General features: G+C 45.5%; 1 protein-coding gene across 1 annotated transcript; it reads right to left on the bottom strand.

Moving 5' to 3' along the window:
- Positions 1-8,394: 8,394 nt before the first annotated feature.
- Positions 8,395-12,442, bottom strand: LOC120661682 (sphingosine kinase 1-like). Its single transcript, XM_039940595.1, has 9 exons — positions 11,950-12,442; positions 10,817-10,936; positions 10,621-10,721; positions 10,387-10,459; positions 10,077-10,163; positions 9,892-9,969; positions 9,705-9,775; positions 9,077-9,379; positions 8,395-8,944 (listed from the first exon to the last, which is right to left on the bottom strand). Exons 1-9 carry the CDS (start codon positions 12,323-12,325, stop codon positions 8,621-8,623), a joined length of 1,533 nt encoding a protein of 510 aa, XP_039796529.1. The 5' UTR covers positions 12,326-12,442; the 3' UTR covers positions 8,395-8,620.
- Positions 12,443-19,493: the final 7,051 nt, after the last annotated feature.

Raw genomic sequence — 19,493 nt, 5'->3', positions numbered from 1 at the left:
GACAGTACAATATTGTATGATTTTTTTTTTAATTCAAAAATGATAAATAAATAGTTAGTTAATGAGTGATAGTATATAGAGGGAATAGATATGGGGGGAATGGTTGGAGAGGAGTTATAGGGGGAGGAATCTTTTGGAGAGAGGTAGTAAAATATAGTAAATAGTATGTTTGGGGGGAGTTGGATGGGGGGAATGGTTGGAGATAGCCTAAACTTGTTGTGCTTTCTTTGTACGCGGTCTATGGTTTCCGTAAGAAACATAGAAATATGCAACAAAAGATATAGCTGGTATTCAATAAATAACGAGGAGGCATTTCTGTGTACTCAAACCACGATATTCATGTGATATCTACAATATGTGACGAGAGAGGCATGGCTGGTATTTGAGAACATGCAAAAAGTGCTTATGTGTACCTACTATCTATGAAAGCACTAGGCTTATTACCATTTGTACCAACCATTTTGGCTACAAAATCAGTGAGATATGTAGAATATGTATCCATGAACCGGAAAATAAATACATGTATTACTATTACTTAGTAGGCATGAACCACTTATTACCACTTGTACCAACCATTTTGGCTACCCCTCACTGCTACAGGAATGTACCCTTTTACTTAGTAGGCATGAACCACTTGTTACCACTTGTACTGACCATTTGGGCTACCCCACTACCACAGAAATGTACCCTCAGCTACTTCTAAAAAATTCTCAAAATTTTATGGCATAGAAAGGACTCATCAACATTTATGGGGCACTAAAGGAATTTACCCAAATTAAACCTACTTAGTAACCGAACCAAAAATTGTGCGCACCATTGAACAACTGAACCAAAATATATGTATCTTTTAGCAACTAAACCAGGAAACGGATGTACTGGTTAGTAACCGAAGTAATCTATAAGGCCCTCTTAATAATTTAGTAGTAATAGAATGGACGAGTAATCCAAATGTAAAAGTTGCCAAAGTGATCTTTTTGCATTGAAATATGTCCATTCTACTAAAATGAACTTTTCCATTGAAATATGACCATTTTTTAGAATATATGTGTTAAAATGTTCTTCGTTGAATGGAGAACTCAAGAAACTATGGTGGACCTATACTTATTTATATTAGAAGATGAAACTTACTTATTTTGATGATTTGGTACTCTAGGTAGATGAGCACGGTCCGCATGGTCCAAGCCCATTTCACAAAGATCATTTGTTATCAAGTGTCAGGTGTTTCTATTCTACACATCATCACATAGTTTGCAAGGTTAGTTAAATAATGAAAACAGAGCTTTGGTATTCATATGGCATATGAATTTTTTTTTGAAGGTCACCGGGAGGGGAGAGAATCCCCCACCTGAATTTTCATTTCATCCGGCCCTGAAGTGGCCCATCAGAATGTTTCAATACATTTTACTTAGCATATGAAATTGTATGATGCAAGTCTCTTATTGCTTCAATGTTATGCTTGTAATTCTGCTCCTATTCTAAAAGTTCTCCATTGTGCATGAGCAATTTAATTGTGCCCTTTTATAAATATGTACAATATATGTGTTTTTTTTGGGGGGGGGGGGGGACCTATGTTGAACCTAGCGAGGCAGCGAGAGCCCAGACCGGCACTCCTGTTTTTAATGAACATAGGCTCTACTTAGTGAAGTTTAAAAAACTCGTATACTAGCAGGTTGTCGCTTACTTATGCTAACTGCTAAGTCCTTTCTCCTTTTCTCAAGCCTACACAAAACGACGTAGCACATGTTTCTACTAACATGTTCAGCTTGTCTGCTATCGGATTATTTAGCTTATTCCAACTTATTCTCTCACATAACACTATATGCCAAACATGTAGTAATTAAAAGGCACACTTTAACCACTTACTCCTACACAAAAACGGATTGAGTTATTAATTTGGGATAAAGTTGACGTAAACCCAATTTTGTTTATTTCTTGCGTCTACACTGAGCTTCGGAAAAGTAAAATCTACGTATTGTTCTACCAGCAGCTAGACAAAAGTGACCGCGGTGGGGTCGATTAATTGCCCTCATGCATGATGCATGCATAGCGTGCTTTCACAGGGTCTAGCTAGAATATCCACACGAAAGGAAAATTAATCGCCGCATGGAAAGCTAATCGATTAATTAATTAACTTAGATTATGTCACTAGGTGAGTTCGTGCGTGCAACCCAACCACCCCCCCCCCGCTCGCGTCAGCTGATGGCCGCGTCAAATTTTTTTGTTTTATCAAAAGAAATGCTATCGTCTTTACTTGTCACCATCCGATATGCCAAAAGGAATCATCATGAGAGTCGAACAGGCGTAGCTGTTAGATGGGGGTGAAAAAATAAATAAAAATGAAACTAAATCGATAGACAAGGGGGGCAGTGCCGTGCCTGTGCGCGGATCGGTGCATGCGGCCCGCAAAAGACGCATGCATGCGTGTGCGGTAGAGCCGGCGGATGCTCGGTGGCCAGAGTCTGTGTAGCCACACCTGTGCGTGTGGCTTGGCTTTGCCTGACAGAATTGGTTTTATCTTTTTCTTTCTTTTTTGTGTGTGCCCCTTTTGTTGTTTTTGGAGTCGGAGGCAGCCAGGGCGGAGGTTCAACCGCCAGCACCAGATGCAACCAGTGCCACCGACTTGTGGCTATTGGATCGCCACGTAACATTGAGGAATAGACGAATCCGAAAACAATTGCTTTTAGCAGATAAAACGAGTTTCTTATCGCACCCATGCCGCGGACCGGGACAAAGCTTTACTAGGGCCAAGTATCTGTACAGCCACCTATAAAAATTCTGGACATCAACCTAATTTGTTAAGAATGGTCGGAGAGGTTGCATGATTCATGTCCGCCGGCCCCTCTGATCTTGGATAAGCTTCGCCACACAGTGTCCGGCCAGGCCGGGGATCCAACACACATGATCTAATAATTTAACTCTATTTTATCTTATGATTTATGTACCACGAGTATTCTCCAATCCGTAGCACGCGTTCAACCCGCCGTGCCGACCCTCCTTTCCGTGAGAAGAAATATAATGAAATTTGTTCCAAACATAATTTTAATTTATATATATGCATAGCATACGACGGCAACGTACGAATAAAAGAGGCCACGTTTGCGTGCGTGATGGAATCGAAACTGATGGATCGAACCAGCTGGTGTAATAATCAAGTTCTTGAAATTCAAATGAAAATACGAATTCACCAAGATTTGAATGAAGTTTAACCAAATTTGAATCTTACACCTGGCCCCACTTGTCATACACCATCCTACCTCTCTCATGCCTCTCCCTATGCAGCACAGGGCACGGTATGGAGGGAAGAGCCCTCCCGAAGCTCCTCCACCGCCATGCGCTGTCCGTCGGAGGAGCCTTCCCCGTTTTCCCGGCGAGGCGACGTCGCCAAGTCGTCCACGCCGCCTTCCCGAGCTCGCCACCTGCCTCACTTCCATCTATGCCTCGCCTTCCTCTTCTTCTCCTTCCTCTGTTCGCCATGAACGGAGCTTGAGCAGCTCGCGCTCGTCGGCCGATTTCGCGAGTTTCTCTCCATGGATTTCAAATCCATCGCACCCGTAGCTCCCTCACCTCCCTAGCTTCCTTCCCAACCCCTCCAAACCTAGCCCCAAGCCCCATCTCGCCGAAAATCGGAGATTCCCCGGCCGCCAGCCATTAGAGCCGTCCGAGCTCCACCTCAACGTCGAACTCCCACCTCCGATCCCCGTTTTCTTCGCCCGGCAGCTCGAATCGACTCTAGGTGAGGCACTGATGCTCGTGCTCTCTGCATTCTCTTGCGTTCACAAGGTTTCCACGCACGTTCCACGCCATGCCACCGCCGGCCGAGCTGCTTGCCGCCGCCGTACGCTGCGGGCTGCGCTCACGCCGCCCCACGCCATGCATGCACGCGCACCGGAGCCGCTCGGCCGCGCCGCCTCCTGGCCCCACCGCCGCCGAGACGAGCTGCGCCGCCGCCTCCCCTGCTTCGCGCCGTCGCCGGCCACCCCACAGCCTGGGGGCGCGTGCGCGGGCCCCACCGGGCCGCTGCAGCCGCGCCGCCGCACGCCACGACGCGTGCGTGGCCGGGCTGGGCAGGCCGCCCTCCCACTGACCAGTGGGGCCCGCTGGTCAGGGGAGGGAATTAGGGAGGGGGATTTATTTTTTTTCTTTTCTGATTTTGTTGTTAATTCCGGCTGTAGTTTGAGAAATTTGTATAAAATCAAAGAAAAATGCGAAAATTATGAAATACATTTTGTTAGGTTTGTTAGATCCATATCTACAAAGTAAAAATATCCATGATGGTGAAATGTCATGTTTACCCCTGTTAAAAATTAGATTGCTCTTAGTCTTGTTTAATTAATATCTATAGATCTGTTATGCTAAAAATTATAAAATCTTTGCAATAGCTTACTTTATACATGAGTGTTTCACTGTAACATTTTCATGTTCAGAATACATAGTTTAGTACATGATTATAGAAGGTACCTAACTAGTGTGTTTAAATAGGGATAAGTAATGTTACATGTAAATTCTGTAAAGATTATGAGAAATATGTTAAAAGTGTCTCCACTGTTTAGGTTATGTTTTATATTAAATTATGCTCTAATGCGATACCTAGGTCATTTAGTCGCTCCTAGCACTTAGGGTTTAAGTTAATTATCACCATATCGGCGTCATTTTATGTAAATTTTTAGTTGGTTTAGTGCTTATCTTCTAATTACAAAGTCATGCTGGCATTTACTCATTGTCTCATATGCATACATATAGAACCCGCGACGGAGGAAGTCGTGTACGAGGTGATCGCAGAGCCGCAGGAGCAGACGGAGCAAGCCCCGCAGGAGTTTCGTGACGACCCGGCCCAAGGCCCAGGGGACACTAGCACTGAGCAGCAGCCCGAAGGCAAGCCCCGGAGCATAACCTATTATTTTAACTTATGAAATGTTATATATTTACTTGATTATGCATTAAGTTTCCAGGCGTTGAATGAAACCCTAGTTGCATGATCCCTAGGTTCCATTGGTCGAAATACTAGTATGTGTAGGTCGGTAGCCTTGCCATGCTAAAAATAGGAATCGGTAGAGGTCGAGTAATTTCCTGTTACTCGCGAGATATAGGATGTCTCTATGATTTGATTATATGGAATATTGGAGTATGAAGGAAAGGAAAGGAATTGGAGACCGGGCGGGAACTGTCTAGCCCCGTCTGTGTCGGTTAAGGACCGTCCGTTGTTTGGTCTTGTTGATCGTGTTTGAATTGTACTAACTGCATACTGGGAGTAGGAGGTAGTCAAAACCGGTAAGTCTAGTACTGCCTTGTTTCGAAAGTACAGAACTTCTACCCACCCCTTAGTGCAGTCAAGTGGCCGCAGAGAATTGGGATGCATATGCTTACTTTTGGTGGTCTCTTGTAGGGCTCGGTTGACTATATGCAGGTGGGCGGTTCTATAGTTCGAGGCGGGGAGGGGAATGGTTGGTTCGTATTGTCCGACGGGGCAAATACGTGCTATGTTGGTTAGGTCCACCTTGCAAGGTTAAATCGGATCGATTCGCCGTCAGTCGCTCTCGGATATGAGCACCTTGATCGCAGCACCGCATCGTAGTAATGAGATGGAATATTAATGTATATGTTGAAGGAAATGTTGAGATTACTAATTGATCTTCTATTATGTTTGTTTTAGAAAGTGTTCTGCAAATGCCTAGAGGATATTAATTTATATAGAATGTGAGCTAAAATATTGAAAGTAAGGATCCACCCTTAGACGCTTTTCTGCAAATAATCCACAGCCAGAAAGCCTTGCATGTCTAGATAATGAGTTATGTATACCCATAGTCGGGTAAGTCTTGCTGAGTATTAGAATACTCAGGGTTGTTGCAACATTCGTTTCAGGTCCTACAGATGTAGATTTCTGTCCTTGCTGCGCCAAGTTCATCCGTCGTGACGCGGATGGCTGGGAAATTACCGGCCCAGATGCTTAGTCCTTGCCAGTTACCGAATTACACACCCGTGGGTTGAGTGTGTGATTCGACTCTGCGCTTCATGTATTATAGACGTCAGGTTTCCTATATCGGACTTTGTTTTAAACTGGAGTTGCACTTGTATATTATTTATGTAATTAAACCAGGTTTGTAAAACTTAATGCACTCTACTCTGTATTGTAGTTGTATTTATATGTACTCGACATGTTGTACTGCATGTGCTCACCTTCATGTGAGACTACTAGTGTTTGTTTCGATCGGAAGGTCAGTTTAGAAAGGACTGTCAAATTAAACTGTTAAGCCAAAAGTGTCTGATGTATTTAAATGATGACCATTTCACTTAATTTTGAGTTTTAATTTGGCGGTTGTGTCACGGCTGGGCAAGCAATCGATGGCTCGATCGCCTCGTCGGCATCCATCCAGAGAAGAGGAGACACAACCACCGATCATCATCGATCGCCGTCCCGCCGCCCGGTCCCAGCTGGGCAGAGGATCAGGAAGAGGACATGTACAGAGGACCCTGCCACGGCAGCTACCTACCTAGCTAGCTAGCTACCCCTCGCTCAGTTGCTCTCATGCGTGGTGCATGCATATGTCACGCAGGCCCCCTTTTAAGACGAGGCATGCATGCATGCATGTGCCACCCCACCTGCCATGTTCTAGCAAGCTAGCTCTCGCGTACGGCGTACCATATGCATGCATACCAGGCCTATGGGCACACGCAAAAAGCACCCCCGCTATCCGGTTCCTTGCGTGCGGGCGATGAGCAATGCAAAGTTCGAAAATGCTTCTAGGACGCGGTGTAAAAACTCTTGTTTGATCGTTGGGAGCCGGCTCCGCGAAAAACTAGGCACCCATTTAGCACTTGCGGCAATCCAGATGAGCTTTGCCAAACACTATTTATTGATATAAGAGGCGGATCTAGCGATGGATCTAGAGGCTCAAGATCCTTCTAGAACCCCACGAACAATAGAGCCCCCTTAGTCCCCCTCCATTTTTAAGGAGAGCGAAGTAAGAAGAAGAAAAGAAGGGAAAGAAAGAAGTAAATCAGCACCCCATTCACCCATTTCTAAATCCGGCACTGATTGATATGAAAATAGTCTTAGACTGATCCATGAAATGATTCTCTGAAATTAACTAAGTAATTGAAATGATCCAAAGGAGATTGTAGGCGGACGGGCCTCTATCTGAATTGGTTAGGTGGCTCTAGTAGCACTGCCAAGGTCCTAGGTTTGATTCCTGTCGGAGCGAATTTCAGGGGGCTGGGGTTAAAAAAAACCCTTCGCTAGCGTGGTCAAGATTTTGGTGGCTTTCTTGACTGGGAAGCCGGTTGCTTCCTTCTAATAAAATATGGTGATGTCGTCGTACGCCCAGTCGAGTTTTCTAGGGAGAATGTAGGAGAAGGGTTTTAAATCTATTATTAATCTACTCCAATTTCCTTCAATAATCGGTAAATCTATTATTAATCTACTCCAATTTCCTTCAATAATCGGTACACAGAGCAAACCTTATGGAGAAACGTAGATCTTATCTCCTTTTTCTTCATTACCGAAGCCACCTAAGACATAGATATTGTTACTGGACTGACCCGAGATTACTATATCGGAAGAAATTAACGAAAAAAATATAGTAAGACATCGTAAACGCAATAAAAGAAGATGACATTAGCATCATAGCATGAGAAGGAGAAGCCGGCCACTTCTAGTCAAGTCTGCCGACAGAATTAAGTGAATTAACCCCCTCCGCTCCACGAATCTGTTAGATCGGAGCTTGCGGCCAGAACCGAACGCTACGAGAAGTCGAGAACCCATGCCTCCAGCCCTCCACTCTCATCACTTGCTTGCGGGCGGGCGACTCTGATCTCGCCCAGGAAAAAAAAAAGATTCTTCTCATGTCTCGTCGATCTCAGCCTCGCAGGGGGTACGCAAACGCAAATGCCCGCCCCGCATGCACGTTGCCGCGACGCAAGGGCACTGGTGGCTTTTCTTTCTTTACGACCAAGATCAGGCCCTCGCATCCGCCGCTGACCCGCGTGATGCCAAATCCTCCTCCCATCTGTTCGACGACTGTTCCCGGCGGCATGCGAGAAGCCACGTTCATTCGCCAGGCCACGACTGGGCAAACGGCAAACCCACCCTCCGCCATGGCGCTGCGTCCTGGTCCTGGCACGGCAAAAATCCTCCGCTCTGCCTTTCAAGTTTCACCGACTGGCCCCTCACGTGCCCGCTGCTGCACTGCGGAAAAGCTCGAGCACCCACGCTTCTCACAGCAGTGTGCGATTGTGTTGTGTGAAGGTCGAGTCTCTTCTTTCACAAGGCTCTCGCAAGCGCATTTGCATCGAGGTCCGTTTCGGACCTTGTAATTTCCATAGCGGATTTTTAAACACCAGCTTTGCAGGAAACTGAAAAAAATTTGTATCGGCCCACCCTTGATGTGGTAGCAAAGAGAAGTAGAACTGGTCTCGCACACGTCCCATTTCTCCAAGTGCCAGTAAAGCAGTAGCTACGGTGGAAACAAAGAATCTCGACGGACAGACATCCTTGCCTCCTTGGCTCTTGCTTCTTGCATTGTGGTGTGGTGTGAGTATTTACACAGTACTATAACAAACGAGATAATAAAATGGCGGGGCTAATGAAGTGGAGATCACTAATAAATGGTGAAGAAGAGCCGTGTCATCTCGACCTCGGGGAGAAGATGGTGGCCAGCCCCTGGTCCACCGACAGCTGGATGGGCGGGCCGTACGCCATCAGGTGCTCCGCCTCGCCGCCGCGGGGCCCGTCGCCCCGCGCGATCACCTCCCCGTCCGAGTCGATGATGCCGCCCTTGGCGCTGCCGCCCACGCGCAGGCCCGGCTCGATCCGGATCGCCTTCACCTTGAAGTACTCCACGTACGGCGAGTTCACGTACGCGCCGTCCTTCATCTGGAACAGGAGCCCAAGCACGTCCCACCGCGGGCAGTCCCTGATTATAGCTGCATCCAGGTACCCATCGGAGAACTGCAACGCGATAATTATAAAGATGAATCAGGCCATGGAGAGAAGGGGGCACACCCCAAAGGCAGTCTCCTAATAACTTGCTCATCATGAACATAAATAGGCATAAGCAGACTGAAATGGAGAGAGATTGACCTCTGCTTTGGGTGCTGCCATGGCATCTTCACTAGCGAAAGGGACGTTGCCAAGCCAAACCGAAACGAATGGACCGCTCAGCGATCTCCATTCGAGATCAGCTTCTTCGATTGAGGGGCCTGGGTAACCAATCCTTTCGCCATTTCTGTCATTTGCTTTGTCTTCTTGGCTACCATTGCTAACTCCGTTCTGTTCAAAACTGGGAATTTGCTCCACGGGCTCACCAACTTCTTCGTATCCGGGGGCTGGAACGAAAAGGACACGCCCATTGTACCGTCGCAGGTTGATCACGCGGAGAAGGAGCTGAAATGAAGTTGTATTGCACATGGCAGAGCACAGTGTCATTTTTTACAAACCCAAAAAATCCTCCAAAAGAGAATTACTTTCTTATGTTGGAATGGCAAACTAAGTAAAATAGGAACGTTGAACCAAGTAGTTTAAGTAAGAGATGCATCTGTCAGGATGCCATCACACTGATGTAGCTGGTAAGGCATCTTATTTCTGAAGGTTCTCAATGTTTCATGCACTGATGCGGCGATGACAGTAAATAGAATCAAAAGAGGAGTTACATATGGATGCAAATAAAATCAAGTACTCAGTAGCATAGCTTTTAGGGTAGAAGGCATACATAAAATTCAAGGCGAGCGCTTCCCATCCATCTGTACTTCTCTGATTCGATATCAACATCAGCTACCAGACCTGCAGTTCATAGATCATTTTCAGGCTTTTGAAGTAAATTTTATTGCTAAAGAAAAGAAAGTGACAGTTATATCTGAGAAGGTTGCCAATAGAGTTAAAATCAAGCTAATACATACCCCATGTAAGCATCAGAACGCTAAAGAACCTTGTCTTCCCCTGCACAACAGAAGTAACATCAAGTGCGCGTTTGTGACCTGTGTAAAAGAAAGGAGCAGCATCAGCAATTTCACACACATAAAGGGGAAGGGTTCTGAAGATAGATGACGTGGCTTCCCAGATGAAAACTGACAAAAAGACTAACCCCTGATTATTGCAAATATGGCGTTTGATATGGAGAACGGTTCACCAGCGGCATGCAATAAAGATTGTGCCATTCCATTTCCAGTACCTGTTGCACATGTAGTGTGTTAAAAGTGTGCTCAGAGCACTAATGATAAAAAAAGTGCCAAATGCTACAATCTAAACAAAAAAGTAGAAAAGTTACAAGCTACAAGAATTTAGCAACTGTTTTTGTAATGATTGCAGATGGGAATGAACCTAAGACAGCATAGTACTACTCACTAATGTGCATCATTGCATCAATGTGATAAGGAGCTGCAATGATAATGTACCTGCCGGGATGATCCCAAGTGGCACTTTTATTGCTGTTTCCCAGTCCTCCCTTTGCAGCAAACCATTAATAACCTGAACTCAAAACAAAACAACAATAAGCAGAAGTGCCAAAATACAGCAAGGAGCCAAATAGAATCAACAATGCTCAAAACATCTGAAAACAGATGATTTTCAGAGTGTAACAACTTGCATATAATTGCATTCGCAAACGGAAATTATCATATTTTGCTAACCTCCACCAGGACACCATCTCCACTGACACAAACGATCCCATCATATTTTCTAAGATCCAGTGAATGTGCAATCTCTTGAGCATGAAGGCGATGCTTGGTTTCTAAACATGGTGCACAATTTGAAGTTAGATACAGAGTAACAGGAAATCACAATTACCAATCCAAAAATACGATACTTATTACATACGCCACAAACCTTGCATTGTATAAAAAATGCCAGCAGCTTCAATGAGCGGTAGGACATCATTCTGGAAAATACTCCGGCCGCTTCTCTTTCCACCATAAGGGTTCACTATAATGAACAGTCTCTTTGGCCCTGAAGGAGGAATAGTAAGAGTTCATTAATAGGTCGAACTAGTGTTTGAGTTGATTTGTTAATTTGCTATACTTTACAGTAGGAGCATAGAAAAGCATTAACTAATACAGTAATACCAACTAGAAATATGGAATACTCGGATCAGCATTATGAAATGACAAAAAAAAAGAAAAAGAACTGAGCAGAAAGGTGTCAGCTTAGATATTTTTCGTTGATAGATAGTGCAATCAATTACTCAAGGGTGACATTAAGCGGCAACAGTGACACTGAGAGTAACATTTGACCAAATCTGAAAAAAAAATGGACCTACAAGGGAGGTACACATAACATTACAAAAATATCACCGCTGCATTGCATGTCATGAACATGCTCAGATTCATTAAAAAAACTGTAAGATTCCTTGACTTAAACATCAAATTGAAAGCTCGGAATGATAATAAATGAAGCGCGAGCTTTGGCCACCATCAGGGACATGCACATTTGATTCCAACCATGGAAATTGAGCGGACTAGGCACAGAAGAAGAATCCATGGACAATTCAAAGTCTGGGATCCATTGGCACGTTGCATACTACTGCTACATTTGTGCGTTGACGGTCACCAACCGTACAGTTGCACGCATACCATGAAAGATTTGGAGCCAGGGCAGTGCACGCCTATGACCAGTTACAATCTAGAACAATTTACTTCAACATAATCATTGATGAATCAAATTAAAACGACTGGATATGCGCTGCTGGTTTTGTTTTGTCCTCCCCCCTCACTATCAGGAATCAGGAACACTTTTCCTCCCAACTATCGAATCGAATCAACGAATTCCAGAAGTCCGGCACGCAACCATCACCAAGACCACGGAGCCGCCCCCAACACTCCAACCACGCGATTGAATTAAAAACGCAATAGTCGTGCGACTAAATCGATCGCGCCACGAGTCAAACGCTACTCGCCAGGTGCAGGGGAATCGAAATTATCAAATTACTACTAGCAGAGTAGCAGTAGTGGGTTCTGAATTACCGAGCGAGGCGAGGCGATCCCTGATGGCGTCCCCCCACCGCTCCGCGGCGTCGTCGCTTTCCATCTCCATCACCACCTCCCCTCTCCTCCGGCTCCCGTCCCCTCCTCCCCCTTTGCCCCCGCCGCCGCAGGCTAGCGCCGAGGGCCGCTCCCCGTCTCCGCCGCCGCCAGCGGCAAAGGTCGCAACCCTGAGCTTCCTCCCCTCGACCCGGCACCCGAGCACCTCCGACTCCAGCTCCAGCCGCCGCTCCTGCCCCTCCCCGCCGCCGGCGGGGCGCCAGGTCAGCTCGCCGCCAGAGAGCGTGGCCTCCGCCGCGGCGCCGTTGATCCGCGCGGGCTCCGCCAGGGCCTCGGCCTGGGTCTGGGGATCGGCCATGGAATGATGAGGCTGAGCGGAGGAGCTTGTAGCTTGCTGGGAAGTATCGATGGGGGTTGGAAGCGAAGCGAAGGCCCCGGAGGTTTGAGAATTGAGAGTTTGGGAGGGGAGGAAGAGGGGTGACGCGGCGGTGGTGGGGCTTAATATATTGTCGTTGGCGCCTTTCGTGTGGTGGGGTCCGTATGTATATGTGTGTACGTGTGGCGTATGGTGTATTGTATTTGTAGGCAGTACGCCAGTACATCTTGGTAGGTAAAGGTGTCTCCTGTAATTCTTTCCAAATGAAAAAAAAGAGTGTTGTTGCCTAATTTGGCTTGATGCAGGATAAAAATGAAGTTCAGTTTCCTATTTGTAGATTGCTTAGCATCATCTCAGCTTCATTCATGCTAATCAATTATTACAAAAAAAAAAGCCACAGGCTAGTCAAGGATAGATGATCACTAGGTAGACATTTTTAGTAGTACTGAGCAATCGGTACTTGAGACCCTGTATGGCTATATGTATGCTAAGCATCTTTCAAAAAAAAAATATTGCATGCTAAGCGACCTAACCGAACGTTTAAACTAGTAGATAACGCATAAGCCTACAAGCAAGCAACAAAACATATACAACCAGTCAGTGTGAAGTTAGTTATCACTAGAAAGGCCTGTGGTTTTGTTAGCATTGTAGTTGATGCTAACTTTAGTTGATGTATGTAATATTTTTTTTAACAATTTAGTTAAGATAAATTCGTCGCTTCGTTGTTTTCGTACAGGTGTCATGGTTTGCAGCCCGTTGTTCACTTTGTATATGTTTTGGACATTATATTATCATGACACTATTGTTTAAGTAGTATATTATTTTGGGTATCGAAATGGAGCTACAATATTTGTTGTTGTATTTATTATGGTGAAAGAATGTGTAAAATAATTTTTTGAGGAGTGCGGAGCACAATTAGTCGAAAACTTAATATATTTGTGAAATCATGTTGCAATTAACAAACATGTTATTTTTTTTAAAAAAAATGCGGCCGGAGGGTGAACGGACCCCACCGTTTTTCATTAAGAGGAAGCAACACGGCTTCTCCCGGCCGCGGAAAAATCCCCGAACCTAGCCCATGCCCATGAGGGCCAAGCCTTACGGCGAGCATAGCAAGAGAATTTTTTTTACCCACAGGCGGAAAATCGCCTCAACTGGGATTCGAACTCGCGACCTCGTGGGGACGACCATACCTCAGCTCCTCTAACCAACTAGACTAGAGGAGCTTTGGTATTGTGAAAGTAGCACGAGAAGTCATAAAAAAAAGGGTAAACAACTAATTTATATCTCAGCTAGCGAGCTAGACCCACAGGCCACAGTCCGTTTCAAAAAAAAAAAAGCTAGAACCACAGTGCAGAGATCAGAGCCACAGCCAGTGAACCACAGCCCCCGTCGCCAAGTTTTTTCATGCGGTTGATGATGCCCTGCGTAGGCGCAGGTTCTTGGAGGTTTGGATCTCTTTGCCTAAACGCTTTGAAAAGGCGTAGAGCCGTGGGGGCCCACTGGGCGCTGCCATGCTGACCAAAAAGTCGCCGTACGAAGATTTATGAAATATCAAAGGGGGTAGAGCTACGGTTAACCTGTGTAGTCACTCAGGATCAACGCATTGATTGGGCGCATGAGCAGCGATTATAGTCGCACGAAGCAGTTGTGTACTTGTGTGTTGTGTCATGTGTCTTGTATGGAGAGGTGGTTTAAATTAGTGAACTGCACAGCAGCCCTGCTCGTTTTGACGGTTCGGGGACTCGCCTCCTGGAGATATACATTGGCCTGTTTGGTTTGTTTGTGCTAGGAAGTAGCACAAAGTTTGACCATTAATTACGAGTAAATGAAGACAGCTTACAAAATTAACTTCATAACATCTACACTACTTCGCAAAACGAATCTAATGAGATATTTTGATCGCACGATTAGAGAATGATTACTGTAGCATTAATGTAGCCAATCATCAATTAATTACTGTCATTAGATTCTTCGCGCAAAGTTGCACCCATCTGTGAAAAGTTTTTCCAAATAAACTTTATTTAAAATTTCATGCACGTAAGATTCTTTTTGTAGCGTGAGTAGCACAACGGAAACAAACATGCCATTCTTTTTTTTTTTTGAAAAGGGAACTTTTTTATTAATTTCAAAATGATACGTCAAGGTGATACATCATTTTAAAATTTTCCCGACCTCTGCCGAAAAAACACACAGCCTACAAAAGTCTTACAAAACCGGACAAACTAATGACCGTCAATCCTAAGACTGGACCGCCACCCATGTGCCCGGGCAAAAAAATTCTTGGCCACTGGCTCCAAAAAATGAGACACTGCTACAAGGACGTCCTGTGAGGTAGACGGCTGAAGGATAGCCCACGTGCGTAGCCAGTGTGTTGTAGAGTAGACCACCTACAAAAAAGATGGTTGTTTGTTATAAAAAATCACAGAGTTTCTGCAGCGCCAAACAGACCAACACAAGGCTACCGCGTCCACACGGACTAATTGTTTATACTCTTTAGGTACACCAATCGCTCAATTTCCAAACATACTTGATACATCGCGAGGCTGTGGGAGACCCCATGCCGTAAAAATAGTAGCCATACCAGCCTTGTAAACCGATAGTCAAAAAATAGATGTTGTATCATTTTATTTTCATAACAGAAACAACGCTGTTGATTTCTGTGCCAGTTTCGTTTAGCTAAATTATCTTTTGTTAATACAACTCCACATCTAAGGTACTAGAGAAAAAAATTTATCTTGAGAGGGGTTTTTATTTTCCATAGAACTTTATTTAAGTTGGGAGTATTCTAGTTAATTAGACTAATGTGATTTTACAGAAAAAACACCTGATCGGTCTAACTTCCATCGGAACTCCTCCTCCTCTTGATTTAGTTCAACGGTTGCAAGATGTGAAACAAGGTTGTTCCACGTCACAAGTTTGTTGCCAATGAAGTCTCTACGCCAGGATATATTGGGTATAGGTGTGCTGAGTACATCAGCAACTGTGTCTTGTTTTCTCCGAGTGATATTATAAAGCTGAGGATATTGTTCACGTAGAGATCTGTTTCCTAGCCATACGTCTTCCCAGAATCTTATTTGAGACCCATCTTTGATGGTGAAAGAGCCGAACTTTAGGAAGTCGTTTTTAATTTTCATCAGGCTAGCCTAGAAATGAGAATCACCACTCTTCCATTGAGCTTGGACAATGGGTTTACTCCCTAGATACATATTTTTAATAATCTGTTGCCAAGTACCTTCCGTCGTCAACAGTCGATACAACCATTTGCTTAGCAGCGCTATATTATTTAATTCAAGATTATGTATCCCTAGTCCTCCTTGTTCTTTCTTTTGACATAGGATATCCCACTTTGCTAAGCGATATTTTCTCTTGTGCTCATCGCTTTGCCAAAAGAATCTTGAACAAAAATAGTCCAACTTTTTACAAACACCCTTTGGTATCTCAAAGAAGGGCATCATGTACATGGGTAGGCTGCTAAGGACCGAATTGATTAATGTTAAACGGCCTCTAGTTGAAAGATTTTTCCCTTTCCAACTACTAAAACGTTTTTCAAATCTCTCTTGTACCCTCAGCCAATCATTATTTGATAACCTCCGGTAATGAACCGGGATTCCTAAATACCGTATTGGGAAGGTTCCCGTATTGCATCCAAACAGTTCCATGTACTCATTTTTCATATTCTTAGCTTCCCCAAAGCAATAAATTTCGTTTTTATGGAAGTTTATTTTCAACTCCGACTGCTGTTCAAAGGCACAAAGAATTATCCTCAGATTCTGAGCATACTCCAGGTTGTGTTCCAAAAAGAGGATTATATCGTCAGCATACTGTAAGATAGAGAGACCCCGGCCCCCTCAATTAGATGAGGTACAACTCCTCCCAATTGATTGTCTGCTTTGGCTCTGTTGATAAAAAGTGTGAGCATATCGGCTACTATATTAAATGAAATAGGTGACAGTGGATCGACTTGGTGAAGTCCTTTTCTTGACAAACAGGCCATTCTATCGGGACCTTTCACAAGTACGGGCCTAGAAACTGGAAATTTGCCGTAAACGAGTCGAGGTCTTTCAAATGGAGAAGAAGAAAAAAAAACAGCTGACAAAGCTGAACCAAGGTGCATGTCACATGGGAATTCAGCCCCTTCCTCCTTTAAACGAATGAGCAGCTCGCCTGCCTACTTTTCAAAAAAGAAAAAAAAACAGCCCTGAGCCTGATGGTTATTTACTCCACTGTCACAATCGCTGGTCGCCGGAGAATCAAGCCTTCGATGATGAACAAGTCACTAGCTTTCATCCGTAGGAACGCGGCGGTTTCCACAATTCCACCACAGATAGCTTCTCTCCCGACGCAAACGAAACCGGCGCCGGGCATCCTTGCCGTCGCCGTCCGGGTTCTCGCTCCACAAGCTCGCTACAAGGAGCGCACGACAACGACGAGACGTACGGTGCGTCTCGGATACGCCGGCCGATACGCGATCCCGGGTGTGATCACGCATGGCTGAGCAAACCGTGGAATCTTTTCTCCATGGCTGAGCAAACTTGTCTCAGTTCCCTTCCTTTGTGACGCCATGAGCCTATGATCGATGCCTATCTACGATACATACAGACTGATGAGAAGAGGTAAGGATCGATCGAGATTAATCCATAGACTGTGTAACCTCTGCATGCGTCCGTGAAGTTAAGTATCAGGTTGTATACTCAAACATCAGCTCCAGATAAAACCAATCGACCTTTCAAACGATTGACTTATGTATTTCTGATGATCATTTTGTTACTAGAATGGCTGACAATGACATAATAAGCTTGTCAGAGTAGGTGACTTCCAGGGCTGAGGCAGAATTAGAGAGCCTGTACGGATATGTTGTGCGCCTTGCTACTTCGTTGTTGCGTAAGAATGTGTGGATCTCTCAGGTCGAGGAGGAACATCCCTGGCTCCATTTTTCCTACGGAGTATCAACTAACAAGTTGGGCAACCAACTATCAAAGCCCATTACAACAAGATAACAGTACAGTACATACAACTGACGTAGCCGATGGCACACGGTAGTGGGTTATACAAAACGTGGTGTTTCGTGCAGTTCACTCTACAAATCGACACCATTTGCTGCAAGGGGGCAAGCCGCTCCTATAAGGCTATAATTTTTTTTGAACGACTGCAAAAGAAAAGCCCTTCGGATTCTTAACCGAAAGGGAAAGGTAACAAAAGAAGATTTGTTTCTACCTTTTTCCATCACAACGACGCCATTTAACATTTATCTTTGCATAAAGCTGTCTGCACTTGGAACCATATCAACTCTTTTTGAAAACAGAATATGCCTAATCATTCTTAAAATGACCCAGAGCGCACCAGATCACTTTCCAGGTTGAATAGGCTCAATGGTGAAGCCTTGGCACTACAGGTTTGCCTACGGCTATGCAGCTTGCAGCCTTGCAGGGCTCATAAATTGAAACCAGAACTTTACAATTTACCCTGTACTTGATCACTTCATCCTACGGTCGATGCCAAAGAATGTAACCCAAGAACCGATCAAGCCTTTACAATTGAAACCAGAAAATTCAGAGGTCATGTAAAGAAGTTCACAAGTCATAACAACCTTTGCTGGCCGATCGAAATGCAGATTTTCCGTAAAGATCTCAAGTCACAACAACCTTTGCTGTCTGAAAACTGAAATGCAGAATTTTTCCCATTCTTCCAGAAACACAGTTTTGGTTGCTTTACAAGATTGAATTACATGGGTACAAAAAATTCTGCAAACTATACTAAATGTTTCAATCATACAGAGACTTGGAGACTGAATTCAGATGGACTCTGTGAAACAGATATCACCATACAAAGCACACATTTAGGACATGCAAGGTTATTGCCAACCACAAAGTTAAAATAGTGTCATATAGTTAAATCGGTGAACACTACATGCTCTAGCCTAAAAGGATGCCTACTATCTCCTGCATGATGCCCATCCTCCCCAGACTATATACTGCAAACTTGGGGAGCAAAGTGATCGGCGACAAGGCCCAACACAATACTGGTTCGGCGCTAACTCAACCGGACCGTGTGCGTCTTGAAAACGGACACGGCACACCAACATAACTGGGACTTTGGCCAGTGGCCACGTTTGGTTGCTCATGCTGGCCGCTGGCTGCCCTGCCAAATCGTGGCGTGCCGCGTGGCCCTTGATCAAATAAAAAAAAATTGTGGAGGCCCGGCCAAAATTTGGGGCAGAAATCCGCCAGATCTATTCATCGCGCGCAATTTTCAGCCGGCGCATCGTAGAAGTGCGTGCACTCGCCCTCCCCTGTTCATCTTCTACCTCCAGACAGGGGAGGGGGCGCTGCAGCCAGCGAGCAAGGAGGGGAATGGGGGAATGGGTGGTAGGTGGGCGGAGCGGCCGGGGTGGTGGATGGCGGTGGCGGTCTTATGATCCGATCCTGGGTTGCTGGGGTGGGGCGGCTCCATGGCCGCCGACCATAGAGGAGGGGGTTGGAGGCGGCGGCGGCCAGGCGGTGGCGACGGTTCGGCCGGCGGAGGGCGCGGCGGCGTGGGAGCGCCGCCGGCCGGGCGGAGCCGGATAGTCGATGGGCGGTGCTGGTAGCGGGGGCGAGGAGAAGGCGGCGATGTGCGACGGCGAGCTAGGTTAGGAACGGTGGCGGCGGAGGCACCGCCAGAGCCGGAGATGGGGGAGCAAGGCGGGGCGGAGCATGGCGGCCCCTTCTGTGATGGAAAGAATTCCCATCGCAGGTGCCGAGAATAGAAGCCCCCAGAAATCGGCCGCGGGTCTGAAAAAATGAATTGCAAGGGCCGTTGCCATCGAAATGGTGGGCTTGCCCATGATCCGCGGCCAATAGTTGGCCTGGCCCACTCAAGGTTCTCATCCAAACACGCTCTCCGGGACTTCGAAAGGAAGCAGAAGAAGAATTGTTTCCATCTTCCATCACAGCAACGCCATTTATCTCCGTAAAGCTGTTGCGCTTGGAACCATATCAACTCCTTTTGCAAACAGAATATGCTACATCAAGAATATGGTTAACCATTCTTCCCTGAAATAATTCAGTGTGCAGCAAAGCACTTTCCAACCTCATAATTGGCTCAATGGGGAAGCCTAGGCTGTAGGCGCAGGTTTGCCTACGGCACAAAAATAGCTCAACAGCCCGGC

This window comes from Panicum virgatum, chromosome 2N, assembly GCF_016808335.1.
Source record: "Panicum virgatum strain AP13 chromosome 2N, P.virgatum_v5, whole genome shotgun sequence".
Taxonomy (NCBI): Eukaryota; Viridiplantae; Streptophyta; class Magnoliopsida; order Poales; family Poaceae; genus Panicum; species Panicum virgatum.
The sequence above is the reverse complement of the archived record's forward strand: the minus strand, read 5'-3'. Positions and strand labels throughout refer to the sequence as shown.

Excerpts from the sequence above, each read along its gene's own strand:
- LOC120661682 (XM_039940595.1), bottom strand. The coding sequence starts at position 12,325 with ATGGCCGATCCCCAGACCCAGGCCGAGGCCCTGGCGGAGCCCGCGCGG. Across the intron at positions 10,460-10,620 it reads GAGATGGTGTCCTGGTGGAG|GTTATTAATGGTTTGCTGCA; the intron begins GTTAGCAAAATA and ends TTTTGAGTTCAG. Across the intron at positions 9,380-9,704 it reads GCGCTCGCCTTGAATTTTAT|CTCCTTCTCCGCGTGATCAA; the intron begins GTATGCCTTCTA and ends ACTTCATTTCAG.